At 43.9% G+C, this 23,324-nt stretch overlaps 1 protein-coding gene across 1 annotated transcript in view; it reads right to left on the bottom strand.

The window, feature by feature from the left end:
* LOC142900681 (cadherin-2-like) overlaps positions 1 to 23,324 on the bottom strand; it is a 71,579-nt gene that overhangs the window by 25,003 nt on the left and 23,252 nt on the right. The window contains exons 3-5 of the mRNA XM_076045099.1: positions 8,135 to 8,343; positions 4,440 to 4,613; positions 1,062 to 1,217 (exon numbers count right to left, since the gene is read on the bottom strand). Of these exons, the coding sequence (XP_075901214.1) occupies positions 1,062 to 1,217; positions 4,440 to 4,613; positions 8,135 to 8,343 (539 nt within the window). The remainder of the gene's footprint in view (positions 1 to 1,061; positions 1,218 to 4,439; positions 4,614 to 8,134; positions 8,344 to 23,324) is intronic.

Raw genomic sequence — 23,324 nt, 5'->3', positions numbered from 1 at the left:
TCCTCGCCAAAACACTCCATCCATCTGCTGCTGCTCCCCCCTCCCCCCGGCACATTTTAGACCCCACTGCGGCTCCACCAGTCAAACACTTTGCCCAGCGCTGATCTGTAGGACCTACAAACAGCCAAAAATGTTTTCCACATTGATGAAACAGCACCATGATGCTCATAAGGCAACGCAATATTCAGTATTCATCCTTATAAGAGCTTTAAAGTCACGTGGACCAGAGCTTCCACAACAAAGGTCATGACCTTTAGAGCTTCTCCGTCTTCATTCCCACACTATAAATTGTAACAAGCGTCACCATTTGCGACTGCAGCAGTAATTCCAGAATAATAACAAGTAATGGCATCTTTTTTATGATCCTGCTCTCCTGCGTTTCTCTTGGTCCACCGTAGGGCACCGGGATTTACAAGGGGAAGGTCACAGACCCACCAGCAAAGTTAACAACCTCCATCAGGTGACTTTCCAGCCAGATTCCTAACGATTTGAATGATTTGAAAGGGTCTGTGGGACATTGTGCACAATATGGCGCAGCCTCGTAATCTATTCTCCTACTGGAAATAAAGATTTATACAGCCCACGGATGAAATTACCGCAGCCGCAGCTTCTCCTTTTTTTTTTTTATATATATATCTCTTTTCTTTAATTTTTCATGACTTCATATATTTCCAAATAAAACGACGCTGCCGTCTTTGCCATCGACCCGGCGTAGCGCTCGACGACTTTTCCAGGAAACTACACTTCAATGAAAAACCACCATTCGTGTCTTTACACTCTTACGGCGGAGATACGACATTGCGCTTTTAGTCGCGGGGCGCGGCAGAAGCGTGTGGGAGAGTGAGGAGCGTCATGAAAAATGGATGACCGCCGCAGCGCCCCCCCCCCCCCCCCCCCCCCCAGCCTGGATTAAACAGGGAAGTGAGCAGCGGAGCAGGAGAGAGGAAGCAAGTCACTGCATCAAGGTTTGCAGTGTTTCCAGAGTCATTTCAATAAAGAGCCAAACACCCCGGTGGGGCTTCAAAGACAACATTTTGTCATAACTTTGCTTATTGTCTTACATGGAAGTTGGAGATGTGTTCTCTGTCCAGAGGCTTGGTCACTGACAGCTGCCCTGAAATTGGGTTGATGATGAAGATGCCGGTTGGGGGTTGGTCAGCTCCGGGGCCCGTCACACTGTAGCGCAGCAACCGGTTCTTGTCCCGGTCGGAGCGAATCTGGGACAGAGAGGAAGAGCGTAGGTAGAAAATCAGCGAGGTTTCAGTTGACTGAAGGGAAGACGTGACCGACATCAATGAAGGTTACGGATGGATAAAATACTACATCCTGTAAAGAGGTAGTTCTCACCTGGTGGAGTCTACGGAGCCACGTTATTCACATTGTCATGAAGTCGCAATAAATATATAATATACATCTCAAATAAAAGTCCAATGTCTCTCTCTCTCTCTCTCTTTTAATCCCTTCTTCTGAAAAAAAGGGACACTGTCCACGAAGCCGTGAACCAAAAGTGGGCCGCGACCCATCAGTTGAGAAACGCTTCTCTAAACTTTAAGAATAGAGGGACAAAAACTGTTGACTTTTTTTTTGACTGTGGACTGGGAAAAACTTTGCTCGCCACCAAATAAGACAGGAAGCTGCCACCTGTTTCAAACTGACGACTGGTGCAAAAATCAACAGACTTTCCTGGGTCGACATTACGAAGACACGTCTGCAGTGACAGGTGTACTGACAAAGGGAAAGGACAAAGCTCCTCCCTAAATCTTTGAGGATACTACTAATACTACTAGTACTACTACTACTACAACTACTGCTACTACTACTACTACTACTACTACTACTACTACTACTACAACTACTGCTACTACTACTACTGCTACTATAAACTTAAAAGAAAAACAGTTTCAAGATCAGGGTTTTAGAGGAAGGTGGGAGGGAAATAATGGACAACCAGACAGATGGACAGATAAGGCAGATTAACACGGTCTGTTAAGAAAAGTGATGCACATTTTTTATCAATAATAACATAAAAATCAAATCTTCCTCGGATGATTGCAATGAGAAGCAAAACAGCTTTTATTAATGGTTTTCATGCGTCTTTTTCTTCTCTTCTCCCACTGAGCTCCCTCCATCACCCCAGAGTTGCCAACTGGTCCCAGCAGATGGGTGCCCTCTTACTATTAGTTAATCTGCATTCTTAAAGCCTTCATTAAGTTGATGGTTATTAATCGGAGTGTGGCGTGGACTCGCTCTACCCCGTTAGGCTTCATCAGAGAAGCAAGAGAAGCATCAACAGCAGCGTGAATAGATTCTGGGATAAATTATTAAATTGGCCACAAGAACAAATGTCTGCGAGCTGGTGTTGGAGAACTGGAGGGTGCTCTCGGTCTCCAGACCACTTTTTAAGGCTCTCGGACTCGGGGAAACACTGTAATAACACGATAATAACAGAAAAGAATCCAGCTGCTGCTGTTTTGCTCTGTTGGTGACACCCAGAGTGACACCCTGCCCCCTTATTCCTTGTTCATTCTATGAAGCAAAGTTGTTTTTAATTTTTTAAACGGTTCAAAACAGTTGGCAAAGCAGCAAAACCTTGCTGAAAAGAGATGTTGCTGTTCCATTTAGAAGCAAACTGGAATTTAAAAGAGATACTGGTCATTTTCTTCTGTTTGGTTGTTATTTTTCTTTGATATATTCAGTCTGGTCTCCGTCTCGATGCTCTCTTCTCTTGATAAGGTCTTGGTGTCGCTCGGTGCCGTCTTGACTACAACACTACTGGACCTCCTCCCTGGGCTCAGTCCCTGGTCTGCTGCCATTTAATCTCAACACATTTTTTTTTTTAAAGCTACTAAAAAAAATACAAAACACAAATAAGTCCTCAATTATAAAACATGTCTGTCATTTTCAAGACCTGCAATAAAAAATTAAAAAAAAAAAATCATCCTGTTTCTTGCAGGTCAAATAAAAGATGTTCCAATTTCCCCTTGATGACAGTGATTTTGGAATAATTACATATTTAAAATTGTATCGCAATCCATCACAATCAAGAGGAGCATTGTGTCAGGGGATTGCTCTCCCTTCGTATATTTCCCCTGCTCATTTCTGTAGCTCACAGAGGCTGTGGGCCTGACCGCAGCCTCTTTTAGTTTCAGAGGGAAGATTTCATCATGTTACACCAGTGCTCGGATGTCTGCGCCAGCCTGCAGCTAATTCTCCAATTCGTACTTAAACTTCGGCTCTTGTCTAAAGAAAATGCCCCGCTTCGCCGCGCACCGCTGTACATCTCCCACAGGCCTGTCGGACCTTTAAGGTCACGGCTCCTGGGTATTGCAGGGGTTAAACGGGATTTTGATTTATTTATCTATTTTATATTCCTTATACTCCCAGCTACCAGGACACGTCGGACTGCATTAAGATCTGCCCCGGCGTTTACATTGGAGAGCGGGCCGACCGCGTTCCCTTCGTTTCCGGCGCGACGATTAGCTTCATTTTGTGGATGTGGCCTTCACAAATGGCTCTTGAGTGCTTTGATTTCAGTTGGGGTGTTACGGCGAATGTTTTGTTTATACTTCTTCGTTGGTTGAATTGAACTTCACTTGACTGAACAAATGAGCTCTAACTGATTTCCTTTTGCTCGTTTCCGGCGCTGCGAGGCTGTGCAAAGAGCGTCGCAGCGACTGTAAGACACGACAGCATGGCTTTGCAGCAAGCAGTGCGTCACAACCGTTTTCGAGCCACGGCACACTTGTTATAGTAAAAATAAAAAAAAAATTAAAATTAAAAATTGCACGGCACACCACGGATCGAAAATATCATAAAATGTTTTTTCTTTCATTTTCATGACTATTTACATGGTAGATTGTCACTCAAGACATCAAAACTATGCATGAACACATATGGAATATGGATTCAACAAAAAAAGTGTTAAATAACTCAAACAAGTTTTATATTTTAGATGGTCTAGAATAGCCACCCTTCATATAAAATACATAAAACATCAAATATTTAGGTATTGAACATTTTAACATTTTTTTTCTTGTGCAATTAATCCACATATCTTGGCCATATATCTGATGTCTTCAGTGTTTATCCACAGTGTAGAAAGTAGTCAAGATAAAGAAGAAACAGGTGCGTCCAAACGTTTGACTAGGAGTTTATATATATATACTTATTTTCTTAACACTTTCACTCATATGTGAATAATTTGATTATATATTTTATTCATTTATTTATTTATTTATTTTTAATTCTTCTTTTTTGCACTGTACATGCTGCTATAACTATGCCAATTTCAATAAAGGCATAAATCGTTAAATACCTGACATTATCTCACGGGTACGCCAGTGCACTGCAGCACATCAGTTGATAAACAAAACCCCACTGCTTTATGCGCGTGTGTGCGCACGTGCGTGTGTATGCATGTCTGTGCACGTGCGTCTCACCCTGACGAGGTCCTCGGGGAACTGTCCTCTGGAGTTCTCGGGGACGTTGATGGGTGGGATGACCCAGTCCCTCTTCACCCGCCTCACCGTGCCGTCGCCCCTGACGACCACGCTGTGCAGAGGAAACAGGATCTCTGGTACCCGCTGAGTCACTGTTGCATCACCGGCTCTCACCTGCCAAGACAGTAAACAAGAACTCAGGACTACACACACACACACACACATGGGCTGCAGCTAACCATTATTTTTGTTGTTGACAAATCTATTGATTTTTTTTTTTTTTTTCCCGATTATTTTTCCGATAATTATCTTCTCTTTATTTTCACCACCTATTTTGGACTTTTGTTCAACCCAACTTGCTTAAATCTTCACACCTGTGTTATAATGTTGTACTCTGACAGCATGCGTTTTTTTCTGTGACATAGTGGTTAAACTTTTTTTTAATGCAAAATATCATAGGTATATCAATTCACGATTTAAGGGTTATATAAGATTTCCTTTCTTAGTCCCACAGTGGGGACATTTTCAATATTTCCATATGCAATGTTGTGGCTTAAACAGATTTCTCACAACTTAAATATCGAATTAATATATCCTAAATAACACAGCTGATAAGTGATGAGTGAAAGAGTGTTACAATTCGGTATAAACGCTAGTATCGACAGGGGCTGTGACTCACTAAATACTGCACATTTAAGAAAAGTGAACTATCGTTCGCTAACCTAGCTTGTTCCATGATATATATTTTTTTTTCATAGGCTGATGATTAATTAACAAATAAGCGTGTAATTGGAGGAGATAGACTACGGCGTTATTTGTGAGCTGCTCTCTGCGGTGCGTGATGCTACAGCGACTCCGGGGTATCGGTGTTTCCGGTGTTAGCGTATCGCCCGAGTGCTACCCTAGTATGCTAGGCTAGGTGAGCTTCGCAGAGTTTGCACAAAACGTGTTTCGCCGCTTCATTTTAAAAGAAACATTTCTAAACCTAAGAAACTTTGGGTCGGAGTTTTCGAGCCTCTGTTTTTTTTTTTTTTTTTTTAGAAAGTCGTTCTTCTTCTCTGTTTCTTTGCAGGATGTAAACAAGGAGCGACACTGCCACCCTCAGCGCTCAGTACTGCACTGCAGGTACAAATGAGCATGAAGCTGCCGGAGTGTGATTTTTATCATTCAGCTATTTACAACAACAATAACACGACGCGTCAACGCTTCAATTTTCACGACGTAATCGGTTACGTCGACTGATCGTCACAGCCCTAACACACACACGCACACACACCACACATTCAACACGCGGCCAAAGCGGGGCGGGGGGGAGCTGGCCTGCTGGGAAGCCGACAGAGGGAGTTTCTGACCTCATTCCTGAGACTTGGATTAATGTTCTCATTATTGTCTGCCTGATAAATGACCACCACCTGTCACGCAGCGTTTGTGCGTTTGTGCGTGCTTGCTTGTTTGTGTCTGCGTGTGTCCCAAAGCGGCCTGGAAGAGGTCGCGAGCAGTAACCCGCTGAAAGAAAATCTGCGATTCAGCCTCAGGTTCAATCGCTGACCCTGGAGGTTGGAAAATGATTTTCAGCAGTTTTAACACGCAGCACTTCCACCAGCAGATACTTGCTTTTGTTTCCTTTTCATCTCCGTCCCTCTCAGCTCGAATCAGAAAAAAAAGATCGTTCAACTTTTACTCGTTTGCGCTGCTTCACACTGAAGACAAAATATTTCAGGATCCCTTGCTGTGAATAATTTAGGTGCCAACTGGACTGGAAAGTGAACGTCACTATTTTACCAAGGTTTTTGTCAGCAGATTCTCAATGAGCGCGGGCCAATGTGGGCAAAAACAGGAAATGGAAAGTTGTTAGGTGAGGACACACGTTCTCTGTAGGTAGTCCTGCTTATTGTAGTTCGTACGGCAAAGCGAAACCGTTGTATTTTTGGCGTGAATGTGGAACAATTTGATTAATAAAGAGGCCATGCTGTCAGCTGTGAAAAACAGAACTTTGCAATGCTAATTCATGGAAATGCAGCAGTTGTATTATGCAGCTGTATATAAACATTCCCCATTTATCAAGACTGATGTTGTCGCCAAAGTACAAGTTGAACTGAGCCGAGTTATCAGATGGATTAGATTAAAGGGGAGGCACTCTGCAGCACAAGGCCATTTGTTATTTTTACTTCCCCCATCTCTTCGCAGCTATTCAGCTCGAGTCGTTTGCTCACTGATTGTTTGTCTTCCCATCCACGGTCCTTCGGTTGTGGCAGACAAAGCATTGATAAAAGGTGAAGACAAGTTAAACAGTGCAGCAGTGGGGGGGGGGGGGGGGGGAGTAAAACAGGACCGCGTCCTTGCAAAAGAACAATGCGCCTGTTATTCTTTAAGAACGTTACCGTCGATCTTTTAAAGGGCCAGTGTGTAAAATCTGGCTTGATTTCTGAGTTTTATATTGGTAAAGGCTTCACATACTGCCCAATAAAATGCAATGCACCATTGACATTTTTGATGTGGGCAAGATAAATACATGACATCAAGCAGTCTTGCTCCTAGTTTATTGTTAATAGTTGATGATTAATAACATGAAGGAAGGAACACATATGAATAAACAGCAAATGTATTTAATTGATTGACAACCCGCTATTCACAACCGGGACACCGATGCTGCGCTGCTCCGAGGGGCTCGGTGGGTCTCACCCTTGGTTTTAACATTGCGGCGCTGCCCCTCGGTTGAAGGACGCAGTGCTGACACTGCTCCCCAGGCAACGACTGGCTGTCGACTGCCATGGTCACCCCTTCTGAGCCCCTCCCCCCCCCTCCAATAGGGAGGGTTGACAGCCTCTATCACTCTGTGTGATTCAGCCCCTGGACAGCAACAGCAACAGCAGCAGCAACAGCAACAGCAGCAGCAGGCAATGCTGAGAGCAGCTAAAGCATATGGCAACCGGCTATTCCTAGTCCGCGTCTGCAACACCGGGCCAATGGACGCGAGCGCTTGGTCTAAATACACGTTGAAGGGCTTATTAGCAGCGCCGCTGTGTATGACACATGGCAACAGATGTCCGCTTGACTTAAGTTTTGTCTCAGCAGTCGCACGGCCGCAGACGCTATCTATACATACACCACTGGACCGGTCCAAGGTTTGGACTCAGCCAATGAATGGAATGTCTTTTCTTTCATTTTCATGACTGTTGACATTGCACTTTCTCACTGAAGGCATTAAACTACGCATGAAAGCACATGGAATTATGTAGGAGACAATAAAAGTGTCAAAATAACTCCAACATGTTTTATATTGAAATTCTTCCACATAGCCACCTTTCATAAAAAGCATATGTAGAGTTACTGAAGGTGTTTTTCTTCGCTGCATAATGATGTCTTCAGTCTCTATCTGCAGTGTAGAAAGTTGTAAGATAAAAAAAAATATATTGCGCGAGAAGGTGTCGCCAAACTTTTGACTGGTAGTGAATATTTTTAAATCTATTTTTTTCTTGTCACTAACAAACAAACAAAAAAGAACTGTGTCTTTCTAGTTAAATTGCACATTTTGAAACACACACAAAAAATATCAGTAAAAAGGTTTTTTTAATAATATTTGAGATTGCGTGGACTTTCTGTTTTTTTCCCCACCGCTGTAAAACATTTCTCCGCTAATGATGAAAACATCTGCAACCCTTTCAAACACTGCTCCGCCTGTCGTGCTGCGTTACCTGGAGTGGGGCGGCGTGAAGATGCACTTTGGTCTTCCAGACTTGCTTGGACCGCTGGTCCCGGGCGTAGACCACGACCTCCACTTTGCCCAGGGCAGCCAGGCTGAAGTGCCGCGAGGTGGAGATGACGCCGGCCTCGCTCACCCCAAAACCTGAGGGCTCACCCACCTCCAGGCACACCTTCTCCCCACCGCAGTCCGTGAAGCTCACTGAGGGGAGAGAGACAGAGAGAGACGTCAGACATTTGGAAAAAAAACCTCTCCGTCACCCGCAGAGTTTGCGCGTGAATGTCGTTTGCGGCAAAAATCGCAGGCTTAATCGTTCGCGCAGAGACACCGTCGAGACTCACATTCATTTTATTCATATATTCTGCCAAGATTCAATATAATTAATGGACATAGCGTCGCCATCAACCACCTTAGCAACGCCGAAATCTTAGTCTTCAGAAGTAGAGGCTGTTTTAGTGCATTTCTCCAGTCGGAGGCTGCGTGCTGTGTACTCGTCTGACAAGTTTCAGATCTAAAGTTTGATTTTATGACATCACCTACGCAAGCGTTGACTCTGAGATTTCCCGCCTGCCTGTCTGCGTGCCTGAGACATCGCTGGTGCCAGTGCAGGTGTGTTTTAGACTTGAACTGTGCAGAAAAACCGATCCCCAATGTAAATGGCAAAAAAAAAAAAAATGTTTCCGTGACACTTATGCGATATTCCTCCACAAGGATACGTCTGCAAAACCACCTCGTGAGAGCGTCAAAACCTTTCAGCCATATCTGAGAGGTTTTTTTTACCACGTTGAGATGTTTCCATCACCAGGTTTTATTGCCGTGTTTAGGTTTTGTGCCACTCTAGCGGTAATGGAAACGCAGCGACTGCAGCCGTCTACAGGGGGACTGACCTGTTTCTGAGACACTCCATGCACTCCGGTCCAAACTGGTGGTCATGTCCACCAGTTAAACGGCCGCTGAACTGCTTTCTGAGTCGCGTCATAACCAACACTGCCACCTACCTCTTAGGAGGGCAACTTGAAATGCAAGCGGTGTGGATTATCCCTCATCAAACCTAATCTTTACAGACTTAAGTGAAAATGTGGCATAAAAAGAAAGAAAAAAACTATCAGGCGAAGCAGAACTCACTGTGTTCACAGTCCTGTTTTGTTTGTTGGCTCTGCTGCTGTTTATATCAGCTATTTTGCTTTCAGGCACAAATCAGTGGGAACGAGGTCACACACAAAAAAAACACAGAATAAACACTCTGTAGAGAAACATGAACCCCCCCCCCCCCCCCCCCCTTTTCTTTTGAGTTAGCCCAAGCAAAACTTCCAGCATCTCGAGTTTATTACCGCTAAACCTTGGACTTCACCACTTCCAGAGACATGAAGATTTAATTAGAACTGAGGCCCACACCCAAATCACAGCCTCAGCAGGCGAAAGCGAGGCAGCTCACAAGTCCTACACTTTTTCTTTCTGGGAGATTCTGGAAGGATCCCAAACCAGATGGGATATATAATCTTTCAAGCATGTTCTGGGTCCACTCCAGGTCTCCTCCTAGAGAGGGAATCATACACCTCCACAGGGAGGAGCTGAATAGTCAAACACACTTTCAACCACACGGGACAGCGAGCCAATCCCGTGCCCAAAACTTCCAAAATAAATAAACAAACAAAAAAAAAAAAAGTATGTCACAGCGAGAATTTGTCTATGAAGTGCATGAAATTGTGTTTTCAACATCAAGAGGCTGAGTCCAAACAGACATTAGATGGCTGTGAAATGGAAAGGGTGCCGGAGGAGCTATTATTCCTTCCGGGTCCTGCCGAAGAGAACAGTTAAAAGGGAGAATGGTGACGTGAATCGCAAAGTGACAGGAAAAGGTAACGCACACCATGTGATATGCAAACCAGCTCCAGGTGAGGAGTACAGGGGTGAGATGCCAAGGTGACTACAGTGACTTTTACCCTCCCTACAGAGCCGCTCATGCTGATGCAGAGCTAGGAGCAGACGCTGACAGAGAAGTGACCCACTTTCTGCAGGAAGACTAACACTTCGCCCTCATGCAAATGTCTCCTTATTTGTTTGCCAAGTGCAGACTACCTTCAGAGGAGAGGTGGTGTTTTAGATGCCTGGGGGAAGCTCACTGCTCAGTGATGAAAGATTCGCCCACAAAATCATGAGCTTTTGCCCACGAGATGATTTCAAGCAGACATCCAACGCTCGTGCAGAATAAAGCTGTCAATGGTAAATCAGCTGATCAGTCAACAGCAGTCAGTGTGCCCAAGTCAGGGTTCCTCTACTTCAAGCAGGGAAGAGTGGAGGAATGTAGTTTTTGTATCTCCGAAAGATGAACCGCGTCAAACTCGTCAAAAAGGATGAAGATGTTTTTAAAGGCAGAAAATGTTTCAGTGCTCCTTTTCCTCATGGCTCACCCGGTCTGACAATTTTTTCCCCACTGTAATACACACACAAGATTTTTAACATGTTAAAAACAATCCCATCCTAATTGAAATGATGGCAACTTAAAGGTTACGTTTGTAATAATTGGAGATTTTGAAGAAGAAACAGCGACATCGAGTGGTTACATTTTAGATTGCGGCGCCTTACACTCTCCCTCCCCCTCCTGAGCTTGCCAGTGAGCTACGGTGGCCTGCATCCCCAAACCTGCATTCCTTGTCCACCTCCTTCTTCTTCGTTGGTTTATTTGAAGACACAGTCGTTACTTACGAAACGCGTTGCCAGGCAGCTGGATTGTCCACACCAGGCTTCCTTAAAAGAACCATTCTATTGGTGGGAAAACCAAATGACTTTAATTGTACTGCATACATACACTTTTATTAACGTATCTACGCGCAGCACGTTAAGCTTTTCCCATATAGAAACCCTACATCAAGCCAAATATTACTGCTACTACCACTCCGCTGTAAGCTGGGGCAGTAGTACCACACAGTAGTTACCGGCCACTGACTTGCCATCTATTGTCAAGTCACTTTTGGCAAACGCACATAAATCTATTTTAGTGGTGGTGTTTCACAAGGCAGAAACTACTTCCCGAAACTTCCTCTGATGAAAACTCACATTATTCAGGGTTTATTTTTAGCGGCGTCGAAACTGTGAGTTTGATGTGCTTTGATGGCCTGGTGGAAATAGAACGGCAAGGCAGAGGGCGACAGACAGGGGAGTAAACACGGACAGTGAGACTAAACCTGGACAAACTGTAGTAACAGACAGTGTGTGTGTGTGTGTGTGTGTGTGTGTGTGTGTGTGTGTGTGTGTGTGTGTGTGTTTTCTATAACCTGAATATGTCTGCATTCTGATTGTTTTATTTATGTGTCACTTATGTGAGAAAGTGTATTTGAAGCCTGGGAATCATACATCAATGTGATGTGCGCACTTTATACAACGTGATGAAACATCCTCTCTCCATTTGGCGAAATATGAAAAAGATAAGAACTTGGAATGTGGCTCTAATGAGATGTTTTTGCAGACAGCCCCGTCTCTATTTCTCATGCATCTGACAGAACTGTACAGTGCAGTGCAGGAGCAGCAGGACTTTCATTTCATTATCAAAACAAAAAAAAAAGAAAAAGAAAAACTTGGAGTATAAAGTTTATATCAGTTTAAATGCTTCCGCTTTTAAGGGTAACGTCATTGCCTGGGACTCAACATAAGATCTCTGTCTTCCGTCTGGCCTTTTCAGACAGGAGACATCATTTTTAACTTTAACTTTAACTTTTACAACATATGAACTCAACCACTTTTAAAGTAAAAACATTTGCTTGAAGGCACAGCTCAAGTGCTCTGGCAAAAATGTACATTCGTTGAAGTCTGAGCCAATCAGAGACTTGTGTGAGAAAAACATAATTCCTGTCATGACCGCTTTGTTTGTGCAAATATTGAGGCGTATTCACTCTCGTGACTTCCTGTGGTTATAAATCAAAATAAACGAGCTAAAAGGAAAAACTATTTTTTTTCTGGTCCAAATTTTATTTAATTTCATTTCATATCGTGTTCTCACAATCACATAGAGATAAATCAATGAGTTTGGTGCATTTTTGAGCATCCATACCGAGGCAGTTTTCACGTGCACCACCCGAAAGCCATATTTCCAAAAGGTCGAACATCCCAACGGCACAAGCAGGGCGTTTTAGTGAAAGTATCATTTCCTTCTAAGGAGAACAATTCTAGCCCCTCTGTTGGGAATTTCCTGATGGAATTTAACTGTTTAATTGTTAACACAAAATTTCTCAATTTCCCGCTGAACATCTTGAAGAGTTCTGTTTATATTCCTGTTAACTGAAACCCGGGAAACTGCATTCTTTTGTCTGGACATAACGACTGAAAACGCTGCAGTACTTATGCCAGGCCTTGTGTGGCGCTGTGAGAAAAAGACCTGGACATTGATATATAATAAGAACTGGATAGTGATTTTCTTTTCTTCCTACTGGCCACTCAAGGTACTGCAGCCCAAAAACGTGCGGTTTCATTGAAACCGCCAGCTTTGTGTAAGCGTAAAGCTGAAACGATAAAGAACGTTAGCGTTTCCAACAATAATGTGCGGTTTTGGTTTGTGCAGTTTCGCTAAAAACCCCCCTCTTCGTCTAAACGGGCCCTCAGAAGGCCAAGTCCAGCATCCAATCATAAGACAAGTCAAATGAACCTCTTTCACTCCACTCTGGGTCTTAACGTTACAGTTAATGGGCTGCTGCCCGGATCTACAAAGAAGGAGACGAAGGGGAAAAAAGTCCTTCTTTAAGATGAAACATATTCCACTCTCTCTGATGGATTCTACGAGCGACGTACAAATGTTCATCCATTATCCATGGTCATCTTCAGAAACATTCCCGCTGCTACAGGATGTTACCACCGGCTGGTTTAACAACCAAGCCCTCCTCCCCCACGACCTGCCGGATGGAGCAAACTGGGGCAGAACTAAGCAAAAAGGCTTTGAGATGTTGCTGGGCAGCGGTGAGTGGTTACCAGTGGCACCTCTCAGCATCAGGGGTCAAAGTGGAACAGTGTTCGGTGAAGCATCCATCGACATGAAGTCATGTTGAGGCATCTCAGCTCAGAATGTCAGACTGTTTTTGATTGGTGCCACTGGTTACAAAGCAGTATTTCCACTGGACTGTTTCATTCCATCGCGCAGGGCCTCGCTAATGTGTTTTCTTTTATCTGTACAGTATGTCTACCTCATGTGTTTTGATCAATTATTCATGAGAGCAGGGGCTGTGCTGTGCAATTCGTGGCTGTAGCTTCATTGAAGATGAATGGGAATCACAAGCTACTTTTCCATCGCCCCTAGAATTGTGCAAAAAACCTAAATATCGCGATAAAAAACTGGTGATGGAAACGGCTCAACTCGGAAAACCCTCTCAAATATGGCTAGATGGTTCTGACGCTCTCATGGGGAGGTTTTTCACACGTACCTATATAGAGGAATATCGCAGAAGTGTCATGGAATCACTTTTTCACATTTACACGTCAGTAGACGTGACATACGGGGTCACGTGACCAGTTCACTGACGAGTGAAAATGACGCGTTATGATTGGACGGAGGAGGAGACGGAATATTTTTTACAAGTCATCAAAACAGAAAAATCTAACAACCATTCTTAACAAACATTGACAAACAAAAGCAAATAGTCAACCAGACCTGGTTGCCTACCAGACCACCAGACCGAACACGAGGTTCATTTCTCCACATCTCCAGTAGGACAGGACATCATCTCAGCTTGACGAAGCTCCCTGTGCCACAGGCAGAGGCAGGTTCTGTCTTCTCAGGATTCACTTCTTCCCAACATACAGACTAGCACACCACTCTTATAATATCATGATCAAGACAGTGTGTATACAAGTGTATTGGTGGAATACATGTAACGCCCGTTGTATAACATTTTTACAGTCTACACCAGCCACATCAAAATTCAGGAATCTGGGTCACTGCAGGTCGAACGTTCTGCAGAAACTCACTCTGATGAAACCGGGTGAATAGTCAGCAGTTGGCCGATAGTCTTTTAGTCTGACCCAGAATCCACAAACAACTCAGTGGAATCTTTCACAACAACAGACTCTGTCCAAAGGAAACACAGTGTCTCTGTTACACGCGATATGAAAAAGCAACCCACTGGTTTAGACAGCAGACACACTTGAAGAGATCTGATGCATTTGGCATCGAATGGGCTTTAACTTTCCATCCATCCACAGTCTACTGGGATTTGTTGTGTTACCACCTACAAACTGCATTGACATGATTTGGCGAGTGTTGCACAGCACCTCAGTTGGTTTACAGTTGCGGTGAAAGTAAATCATTCCGATGTCAGACGTCATGTGTTCCAGTTCAGTGTGCAAAAAAAGTTGCTCAAACTGCTGCTCCTCAGAACAAGAAGACACACACACACACACACTGGTAGGTGATGACTGCACTCAGAGACAGAAGTTTTAAGGTTCACACCCACGCATTTATTTGAACTGCAAAATGCCATTTAGGCAAATTGAACAAAGTTGTACCGTGATTGCAATTTGATGACTTGTACCGAGCTAATGTGCCATGTAGTTTGTTATTAACTTTGCATAATTATTCACTTATAGGCTTGCAAAAAAGCAATTAAGTTTCATTTTATTTTGGTTGTTTTTTTATCTCCACTAGGTGTCTCAGAGGTTCTTAATGTTGCTCCACAGCAACAGCATCCAGTTTGCATCTTTCCTTCATGTTTCCAAGTCACCAAAACAGCATAATGGAATGTGCATGTAGGTAACTCAAGGTCGTAGTGAAGACAATCCTTTCATTAAACTGATTTTAATGTGAGCTGTAAAGTAATGACGAAAATAACACATTTTTAAGTTGGCGAGGAAAATGTTCATTAAACCTTTCTTCAGTATCTCATCTTGCATTTCTAATTTGAAAACATTCCAGATGACATATTTAGTACTGTAGTATAACGAAGCTGATGCTAAGCTGAATCCGCAACGTATTGCAAACACGTCGGTCCTTAAAGCGTACAGAAGCGTGTGGAAATCTCAAGGGGAACAAACAACAGCAACCGCTATCACCGTCCCTGTCGTCCAAAGTGATCTGTGAGCTGCGACGTGTCTGCTTGATTCCAATCAGAGCAGCGTTCCCGCGGAGGAAGACCCCAATAATGGAATTTCCTGGTTTCGATTAACTGACGTCAATGATTATCATCAGCGCTGCTGCGGCTCGGAGGATCTAAGGACTGTCCACACATCGGGGCCGCGAGAGCGCGAGGCAAACAGTGTCACCACAGCAGCACTGTGAGGATCAACGTGATGTGATTACAGTTGATGGACGCAGGCTCTGACCTGAGGGCAGATGCTCAGAGATACACCAGCAGTCTCATACTTCTGATTTCATGGTTTTTCTATATTTACGTATTGAACATTTGCGATGTCATTTGATGTCTTCAGTGTGTATCTACAGTGTAGAAAGTAGTCAAGATAAAGAAGAAACAGGTGTGTCCAAACTTTTGACTGCTAACCGCTGCTTCTGAGAGCACACGGCCTGCTGGGAGGGCAGCAGCACATCAGCCAGTGACACCAGCAGACTGATGGAGAGGGCTCCAGCCACCTTTGAGGCGGTGGAGGAGAGGAGGACGTTGAACAAACTGTTCTCCATCACGGGCCACCAGGACCACCAAGCTGGACAGACAGTGGAGCGTCTCCTCCGAGAGAGTCAGACAGCTGCGTTGACTGACAGAAGGCTTGAGGAGATCCTTCCTGCCTAGAGCCACCATCATCATCATCATCATCATCATCATCATCATCATCATCATCATCATCATCAGCCTCTAGAACTCTTCCCCACTGTGTGACAGACAGACAGCATTCTGGACATTTCCCCCCTGGACTCAATGGCAAACAATGCCATTAACTGCTTTGGTTGTTTGTTGTACACAGATTGATTTGAGCGTTTTCAAACTACTGCATAGTTTATTTTCTGTGCTGTTTTTAGGTGCTGCAACAGTGTAGCTTCCCAAACGAGCTTCAGGCCAAAGTTCAGGTCAAGGCCGGACTGTCCGGGCATTTTTCTTTCTTTTTTTTTTTTTTTTAATCATTTAGAGCATGAAAGGTAAAAAGGCAAATGGCTGAGCCCACAATCGTATTACATGGTTCGGGGGGGGCAAAGTGGCGATGGGCTCGACGCACTTCCAGATGAAAGTGAACGCACACGTTTAAGCCAACACGCACGGCACATGTGCACGTACACATTCCGCCGCAGAGATTAAAAACCCGCAAAGAAAAACCAAACAGGATTAAAGCCTCACTAGTGGATCTTCTTCAACACTTCCTGTCTTCTAAAAACTCACAAACACTGCGCTGAACTTTAAAGCTCCCAGCATTCCTTGCGCGTGTGTGTGAGTGTGTGTGTGTGTGCGCGCGCATGTGTCTCCTAGTGACAGCTGGGTGTTGCTAGATAAACTCTGTCTAGGAGCAAAGCCAGAGGCCAACTTCCTTCTTCTCTCCGTCGAGCCAGCCCATGCAGAGGCAGAGGATACAGCGGAGCAATATTTGGTGAATTTAAATTGAATTATGAGGCTCCTCGCAGGTTCCGCCATGTCACTTATAATTAAACTTTGCACATTACAAAGTGACATTTTCTCAAAACAACACGCTCGAGCAGCAGCAAAGACTTAGAGTGCATTTTAATGTAGTTCAGTCAAGCCGTGTGCACAGCTGAGTTATATATGTTTAATAATTAAAACTGCACTAAAACTTGCAATTCTAATATTTATTATTGCCAATAGTACGGTAATATATATTTAACTGGCACTGTCAAAATCATTTTCTGCGGGAGCACAAACAGTTTTTACCATGAACACTTTTACATTTTTCTAATTTTTCCTACTTTTTGTGACAATTCAAACACATTTCTTTAAATGCTACACGATCACATCTGAAATGCTGAGTTAAAACAAGACGGAAGAAAACATCCTCGGTCAAAGCCCAGTTGTTAAGTGGTCGGACAGCGAGACCCAAATGAAAACACAAACTATTAACCTCTCAGATTTCATGCAACAGCGTCACCATAAAATGCAATCATCATTTTGTAGAATGTGCTGCCATTTACAACAGCAGTGCCTTAACAGCACGACAGCGTCAAACTGAAAAGGAAAAAAAAAAAAACATTATAAATCATATTGATACATTACAACATATTTCTCAACCCTACATTTAATTTTTCTACTTTTTGTACATTATAAACTTAATTGATTTTATAATTGTGATTCAATTTTATTCCTGTTAAACGTCCAGAGTGTAAAAAAAAAAAAAATGGCTTTATTTATGATTTTTATATTGGTAAAGCCCTTAAATAAACCAACAAAAAAGAAGGTGGACGAGGTATCCAGGTTTGGGTGAAGCAAGCCACCGTAGTTCAACGGCAAGCTCGGGAGAGGGAGGGGGGTTGAGTGAATGTGCGAGTGCGGCAATCTAGAATCTGACCACCAGACGGCAGACTTTTACACGCTGTACCTTTAAGTAAGCCACCAATCAGCTGGACTACTCTGCAGACTATTTAAAGTAAGCCTCTTTAGCATTGATCTTGGGCTCTGGGACAGTGTTCACAGTGTTCACAGCGCACTGCCAGTCTGCCTTCTGGAACAATTTATTGGACCAACCCACAGTTTTGCAACAGATTTCCTTTTTATTTTCACTTTGTTTACCTGCCATGAACAACAAAGGCCCCAGTCATGTGAGGGAGCGACGGGAAAAACTCTCAAAAGCTCTCCTTCTTTTTAAATTCCAACTGTATTATATTGGCTCTCTGACTATTCCCCCCCCCCCCCAGCTTAAAAAGCTGCTGCTTTCCTCTGGACTCAGTGGGTGGAGCAGCATCAATCACCCCCGCCCTCTCTAAAACATTACACTGGGAAGAGCATGCAAAATCAATCAGCTATGGCCCTGAAAAGCCAATATGTTGCTAATGAAACGCACACACACACATGAAAATGCTGAGGCCTGCAGCCCTTCACCTGCAGTCCACCCTCTGTCAGGCTATTACCATGTGAAGACAGCGCGCCGATGATAGACGCCTGGCAGACAATGAGGTCTAGCGCCTCTCGGAGGTCGGGCCGCTATCGGCACCTGTTGTTGGTGGGTCCATCGGCTCATCGAGCCGCCACTGCGCCCCCCGCCTGCACCAGAGCCTGGCGGCGCTAATGCACTTGGAAATGCGTCGTCGAAAGGCGACCGTCTCTCCGCGAACAAAGTTGGCCGCCGCCCAGCAAACACGGAGGCTCACAAAGAAGCCGCCTGGTTTCCACCATCCTTTTTTAATGTAAAAAAAAAAACCATGTATATATATATATATATATACATATATGTATATATACATATCCCAAAACACTGGGTATGGGGACACTGCAGAATGCAATACTTTATTTGGTACAGTTAAAGTGAAATGTAAAATGTAAAATATGTTATAATTAGACATAATTAACGGGTGGTCTGTTTGTCAAAATGTAAATGGAAGCTTTCAGACGATGGTGTTGATTACATCGTGTTTCACACTCTTCTTCATCACTGCTGGAACAAAACACGCTCCTGTTTTCAATACTTTGATATATGAGAAAAGGCTTTTGCCTTGATTGTAAAAAGACTCAATGTGAATCAATTTATGTCTAAATGAATGTGATAACTTGTCCAGGGTTTCACCCTGCCTTCGCCCTAAGACAGCTGGGATAGGCTCCAGCAGACCCCCGTGACCCTGAGCTCGGGACTAAGCAGGTATGGAAAATGAATGAATGAATGAATGAATGAATGTGATAAAGGTGGAACACATCTAACGTACTAATGCATATCTATTAACATAATAGATATTAAAATAAAATGTATTATTTTATTATAATAAATATACATTGTAAATAAATATTGTAATAAATATTGAGATCACTTTCTATCCTGTGTCATTTTAAATAAATACAGCAACAGTTATATAACAACAACAGTTATTGCAACAGACTGAAAACATATTCAAATGCAGTTCCTACTGGAAAAGCATAGGAATGCAACCACTGATAATAAGAAAAAGGACTTTCAGTTCAGCTATTTGTGGAATAAGATACAGTATGTGTCAAAACCTCCACATTCAGCATTAATACGTACTGCAATGTATGTAGTCGCAACATAATGCATTTTAACCTGTAATTGATATGAAAGCCGAGGATAATTTTAGTATAATGACAACATTTGTCGATGAACAACCAGTAACTTTATCAGTTGCTTTTTTTCTTGTTGCTTTCTGCCACACCAGGAAGCTTATAAAATATTCTCGCCAGCGCCTCGCTTGCGTTGTTGCATCGACCATTAGGGCCAACGATTTGAGATGCAAAACGCTGCAGCTGTTTTAATTTTCGCCCAGAGGAGGCGACCGAGCCTTTGGATGTATCAGCGTGGTTGGCAGGTGTTGTGTAACTTTGGCACCGAATCACGTCACACTGTGTTTTTGCACTGTGGGCTGTTTTGTAGTGAAGTGTATTCCATCTTAGTCCATCATGTCGCGGCGCATCGGAATAAATTAACACAACTGGACCAAATTGCTGACTCTCTTTAAAACCTTAAATCTGCTTTATGAATGAGATACAAATATGTTCTAGGGATGATTTCTTTTCTTTCTTTCTTTCTTTTTTTTACGTGAACATATCCACGCAGTGTGAGGAATACTGGTAAGCTCGCCGCCGCGGTGCAAGCGTGAAGTGTTTGACGGGAAGCCTGAGCTTTAAGCAGAGCTCCCATCTGTTATTCCCACAGTGTTGGACAGACAATCGATATCTGTAGTGCAGATCTGTGACAACTGCTGATTGTCTTGGTGGACTCTCGCGGCTAAATGAGATTTACTTCATTATACTGCTTTATCTAATTGTAGCCGCGCCAGGACGGAACCGCAAAACAGCCCCGGGAGAAATAGGCCTGCGGTCAGAAAGTATGTTTCCAATTCATATTTAATGGAGCCGGACCAGAAAGTGGCCCCATTTATCACCACGCGATAAATGCTGCCCTATTACAATGAAAGACGACGCCGTCTGCAACATTGTGTCTATGGAATCTCATAAACTACTTTTTTTATTGACTGCCCGCCCAGTCGAGTTCCGTGTCGCAAACGTGTTTTGGCTTTGCCACAATTTTCTCAGTTCTCACCAAGTACGTGAAACAGAGCCCAGGTCCTTCCCACCGAGAGCCATTTTTCATGCTAATCCCCATCAGCGAATCATAATCCATCCCAATCTGCATTCAGCCACGCGTTCTCAATTCTTAATGTTATGTCTGTTACGTTACGTTGGTCTGTTGAGGCTCTGATCAATGCCAGCATTGATCTTCCTCTGTCAGACTGCACACACACACACACACACACACACACACACACACACACAAACCAGACATGTAAACAGACGGGCGGATTAGCCGAGTGCCTTAGACGAGCACACAAAAGTGGCTTCGCGGCTGATCCACCGGCAGCGACCTCTCAGCGGCGCTGAACCCAGGCTGAGGGAGGTTGTTGAAATAGAGCCGACACTGAACACTCCGTTTAGCACCGTGCGCCATTATATGCACGCCGTCTCTTTTCAATGCTGCGAGCGATTAAATCCATTACTGTATAGATTATAATGTTGTCAATAGCTGCGTTTCCATCGCCCCTAGAATTGCGCAAAACTCAAATATCGCGATAAAAACCTGCTGATGGAAACAGCTCAACTTGGAAAAACCTCTCCAATATGGCAATTGTACTTTTTTGTAGTCATTTTTAGAAAGATCGCTTTTATTTTTAAAGAAATTGTAATGGAAACACAGTCAGTGGCATTTAAGTGTTTAATGCTATAATACATGTTCTAATAATTATTCCGAAGTGTCCGAATTGAAAATTGTCACCATAACGTGACATTTTTCTACCCGTCTGGATCTGAGAGATGGCATTTTATAATGCGCGTGTGCATTCGGGAGTTTCACAGCCTGGCAGCGTGTTTCATGATTAGGGACAACGTTTGCGTGCTCGGCTAAACCAACGAAGGAGAAGGTGGACGAGGTATCCAGGTTTGTGCTTGCAGACCACCGTAGTTCACTGGCAAGCTCGAGAGAGCGAGGGTGAGCGAGTGAGCACTGCAATCTAAAATGTAACTGCTTGATGTCGCTGTTTCCTCTTTAAAATCTCCAAATATTACACATTGAACTTTTAAGGGAAAAGTAAAGAGACGTACAAGAGGTTGCTTGGTGGGCATAAAATAGGCAGAAAAAAACGATGTTAACTGACTTCAAGCTAAATTCTATGGTAATGTTTCTCATTTTACTCAATCTACTAAACTTAAATGAGCATTTTTCATGGTGTCTTTAAATCAAGAGCACCACTCACATCCAAGCCCACACAGAACACTCGAGAAAGATGGAAGCCCTTGAGATAATTTTCACTGAGGCCTTTTCACAAAACTTCAGAGAAATCCAAATCACCCATTAAGTCTCCGTCCTCTTTGCCCGCTCGGCACAATGTTTTGTCGAGAAGTTAAACTGTGTGAGGCTGCCACACAGATGCTTGAGCGGGCGTTGAACCGCTTCCTGCTCCGGGGCCGGTGCCGGTTAAAATTCTGTCTCGTCCCCATCAGAGAGAAAAAAGGAGGGTCAGGCGCACCAGGGTGAAAGAGAGACGGAGAGAGAGAGAGAGAGAGAGAGAGAGAGAGAGAGAGAGAGAGAGAGAGCGGATAGAAAAATAAAAAGGGAAGACATGAGCTAAAAAGACACACACACTCACACACACACACACACACACACACACACACACACACACACACACACACACACACACACAGACAAAAGCACAGGGGAATCTGGGATCTCAAAGCCAACGAGACAGTGAAGATCTCCACTTTTAGATCTGTGCCGGAGCAAACATGAGAACACTACCAATTATCACCTCCTGCACCTGCTGATGCACACGCACGAACGCACGCACGCACACACGCACGCACACACGCACGCACACACGCCGGCGCACCCACTACGCCTGGTTCATCTCCGGTCTTTCAGTGGGATCTCCGAGGCTGCTGGGTGTTAATGAACCCGTCTCCTCTGCGCTAATAAAGCTATTCACAGGTCCTCCCCTTGAAGACTCTTCACCACGGCTTCCTCCTCCTCCTCCTCATCCTCCTCCACCACCTCCTCCTCCCCCACCTCCTCATCCTCCTCGCATTTCTACATCTTCCTGGATAAAGAGTTCCAATCTGTTCCCTAAAAGGAGCTCCGTCTGAAATAAAACCCTTTTATCAAGCTCTGGCATTTAAGTGCGGTCACGTGCCGCCGCATCTTCTGCTCCATTATTCTCTGAGCCGGAGCCGCACTGCACTGCCGCGCACCCCCAGGCTTCCCTCAGGGAAGCGCTTCGGGGAAATCTTTGAGGCAGAAACCTGAGATGTTTCGGGCAGCGCGCCATGGGGATATATGATAGCAAAAAAAAAAAAAAAATGAGATGGCTGTGTGTTCGGCCCGCTGAGTATTTGGACCCCGGAGGAGTAAAAAGGCACAAGTCTAGTTTCCGGGAGAAATCGATTGCAAAGCTGGGAGGAGCTGAGACCCCCAGGATTCATCAAAGTGATAAACAGAGTGTGACAGTAACTGAGGGCCCCACTTCCTCCAGGCAGGCAGTGTTAAAGATGGCAGATATGACCTGGAATACGTTTCTCCATTAAATGTCACATTCAGCGAGGGACCCATAAAAAATATTCAAAGGCGTGTAATAGTCAACACAATTTAACTTTGAATTGAAGGATTTCTTCTTAACACTAGGCATGAAAAGACGCCGATACCAGTATTGGGTATCGGTACCGATACCAGGGTTGAGTACTTAACTCGTACTTGTAAAATAGTATGGCGGTGGAACACATTTTCCATGGTTTCATCTCGGGATGCACCGACACCGATACCAGTATTGGGTATCAGTACCGATACCGGGGTTGAGGACTTGTAAAAATGTATGGTGGTGGAACATATTTTTCAAGGTTTTATCTAGGATTGCACCAACACCGATACCAGTATCCGTTATAGTGTCGGTTGAGTGCTCGTCAAATACGTGCCGATACCACAACACCGATATCAGTTGTATATGTATGCATATGACATTTTTTCAAATCTGTGTTTGTACTGCAGTGAACCTTGTTCTAGAAAAACATTATGAGGAATGTGGTACAAATAACAGAACAAAA

This window comes from Nelusetta ayraudi, unplaced genomic scaffold (genome assembly GCF_046127955.1).
Source record: "Nelusetta ayraudi isolate G7.1 ecotype Tasmania unplaced genomic scaffold, CSIRO-AGI_Nayr_v1 ptg000084l, whole genome shotgun sequence".
Taxonomy (NCBI): Eukaryota; Metazoa; Chordata; class Actinopteri; order Tetraodontiformes; family Monacanthidae; genus Nelusetta; species Nelusetta ayraudi.
The sequence above is the reverse complement of the archived record's forward strand: the minus strand, read 5'-3'. Positions and strand labels throughout refer to the sequence as shown.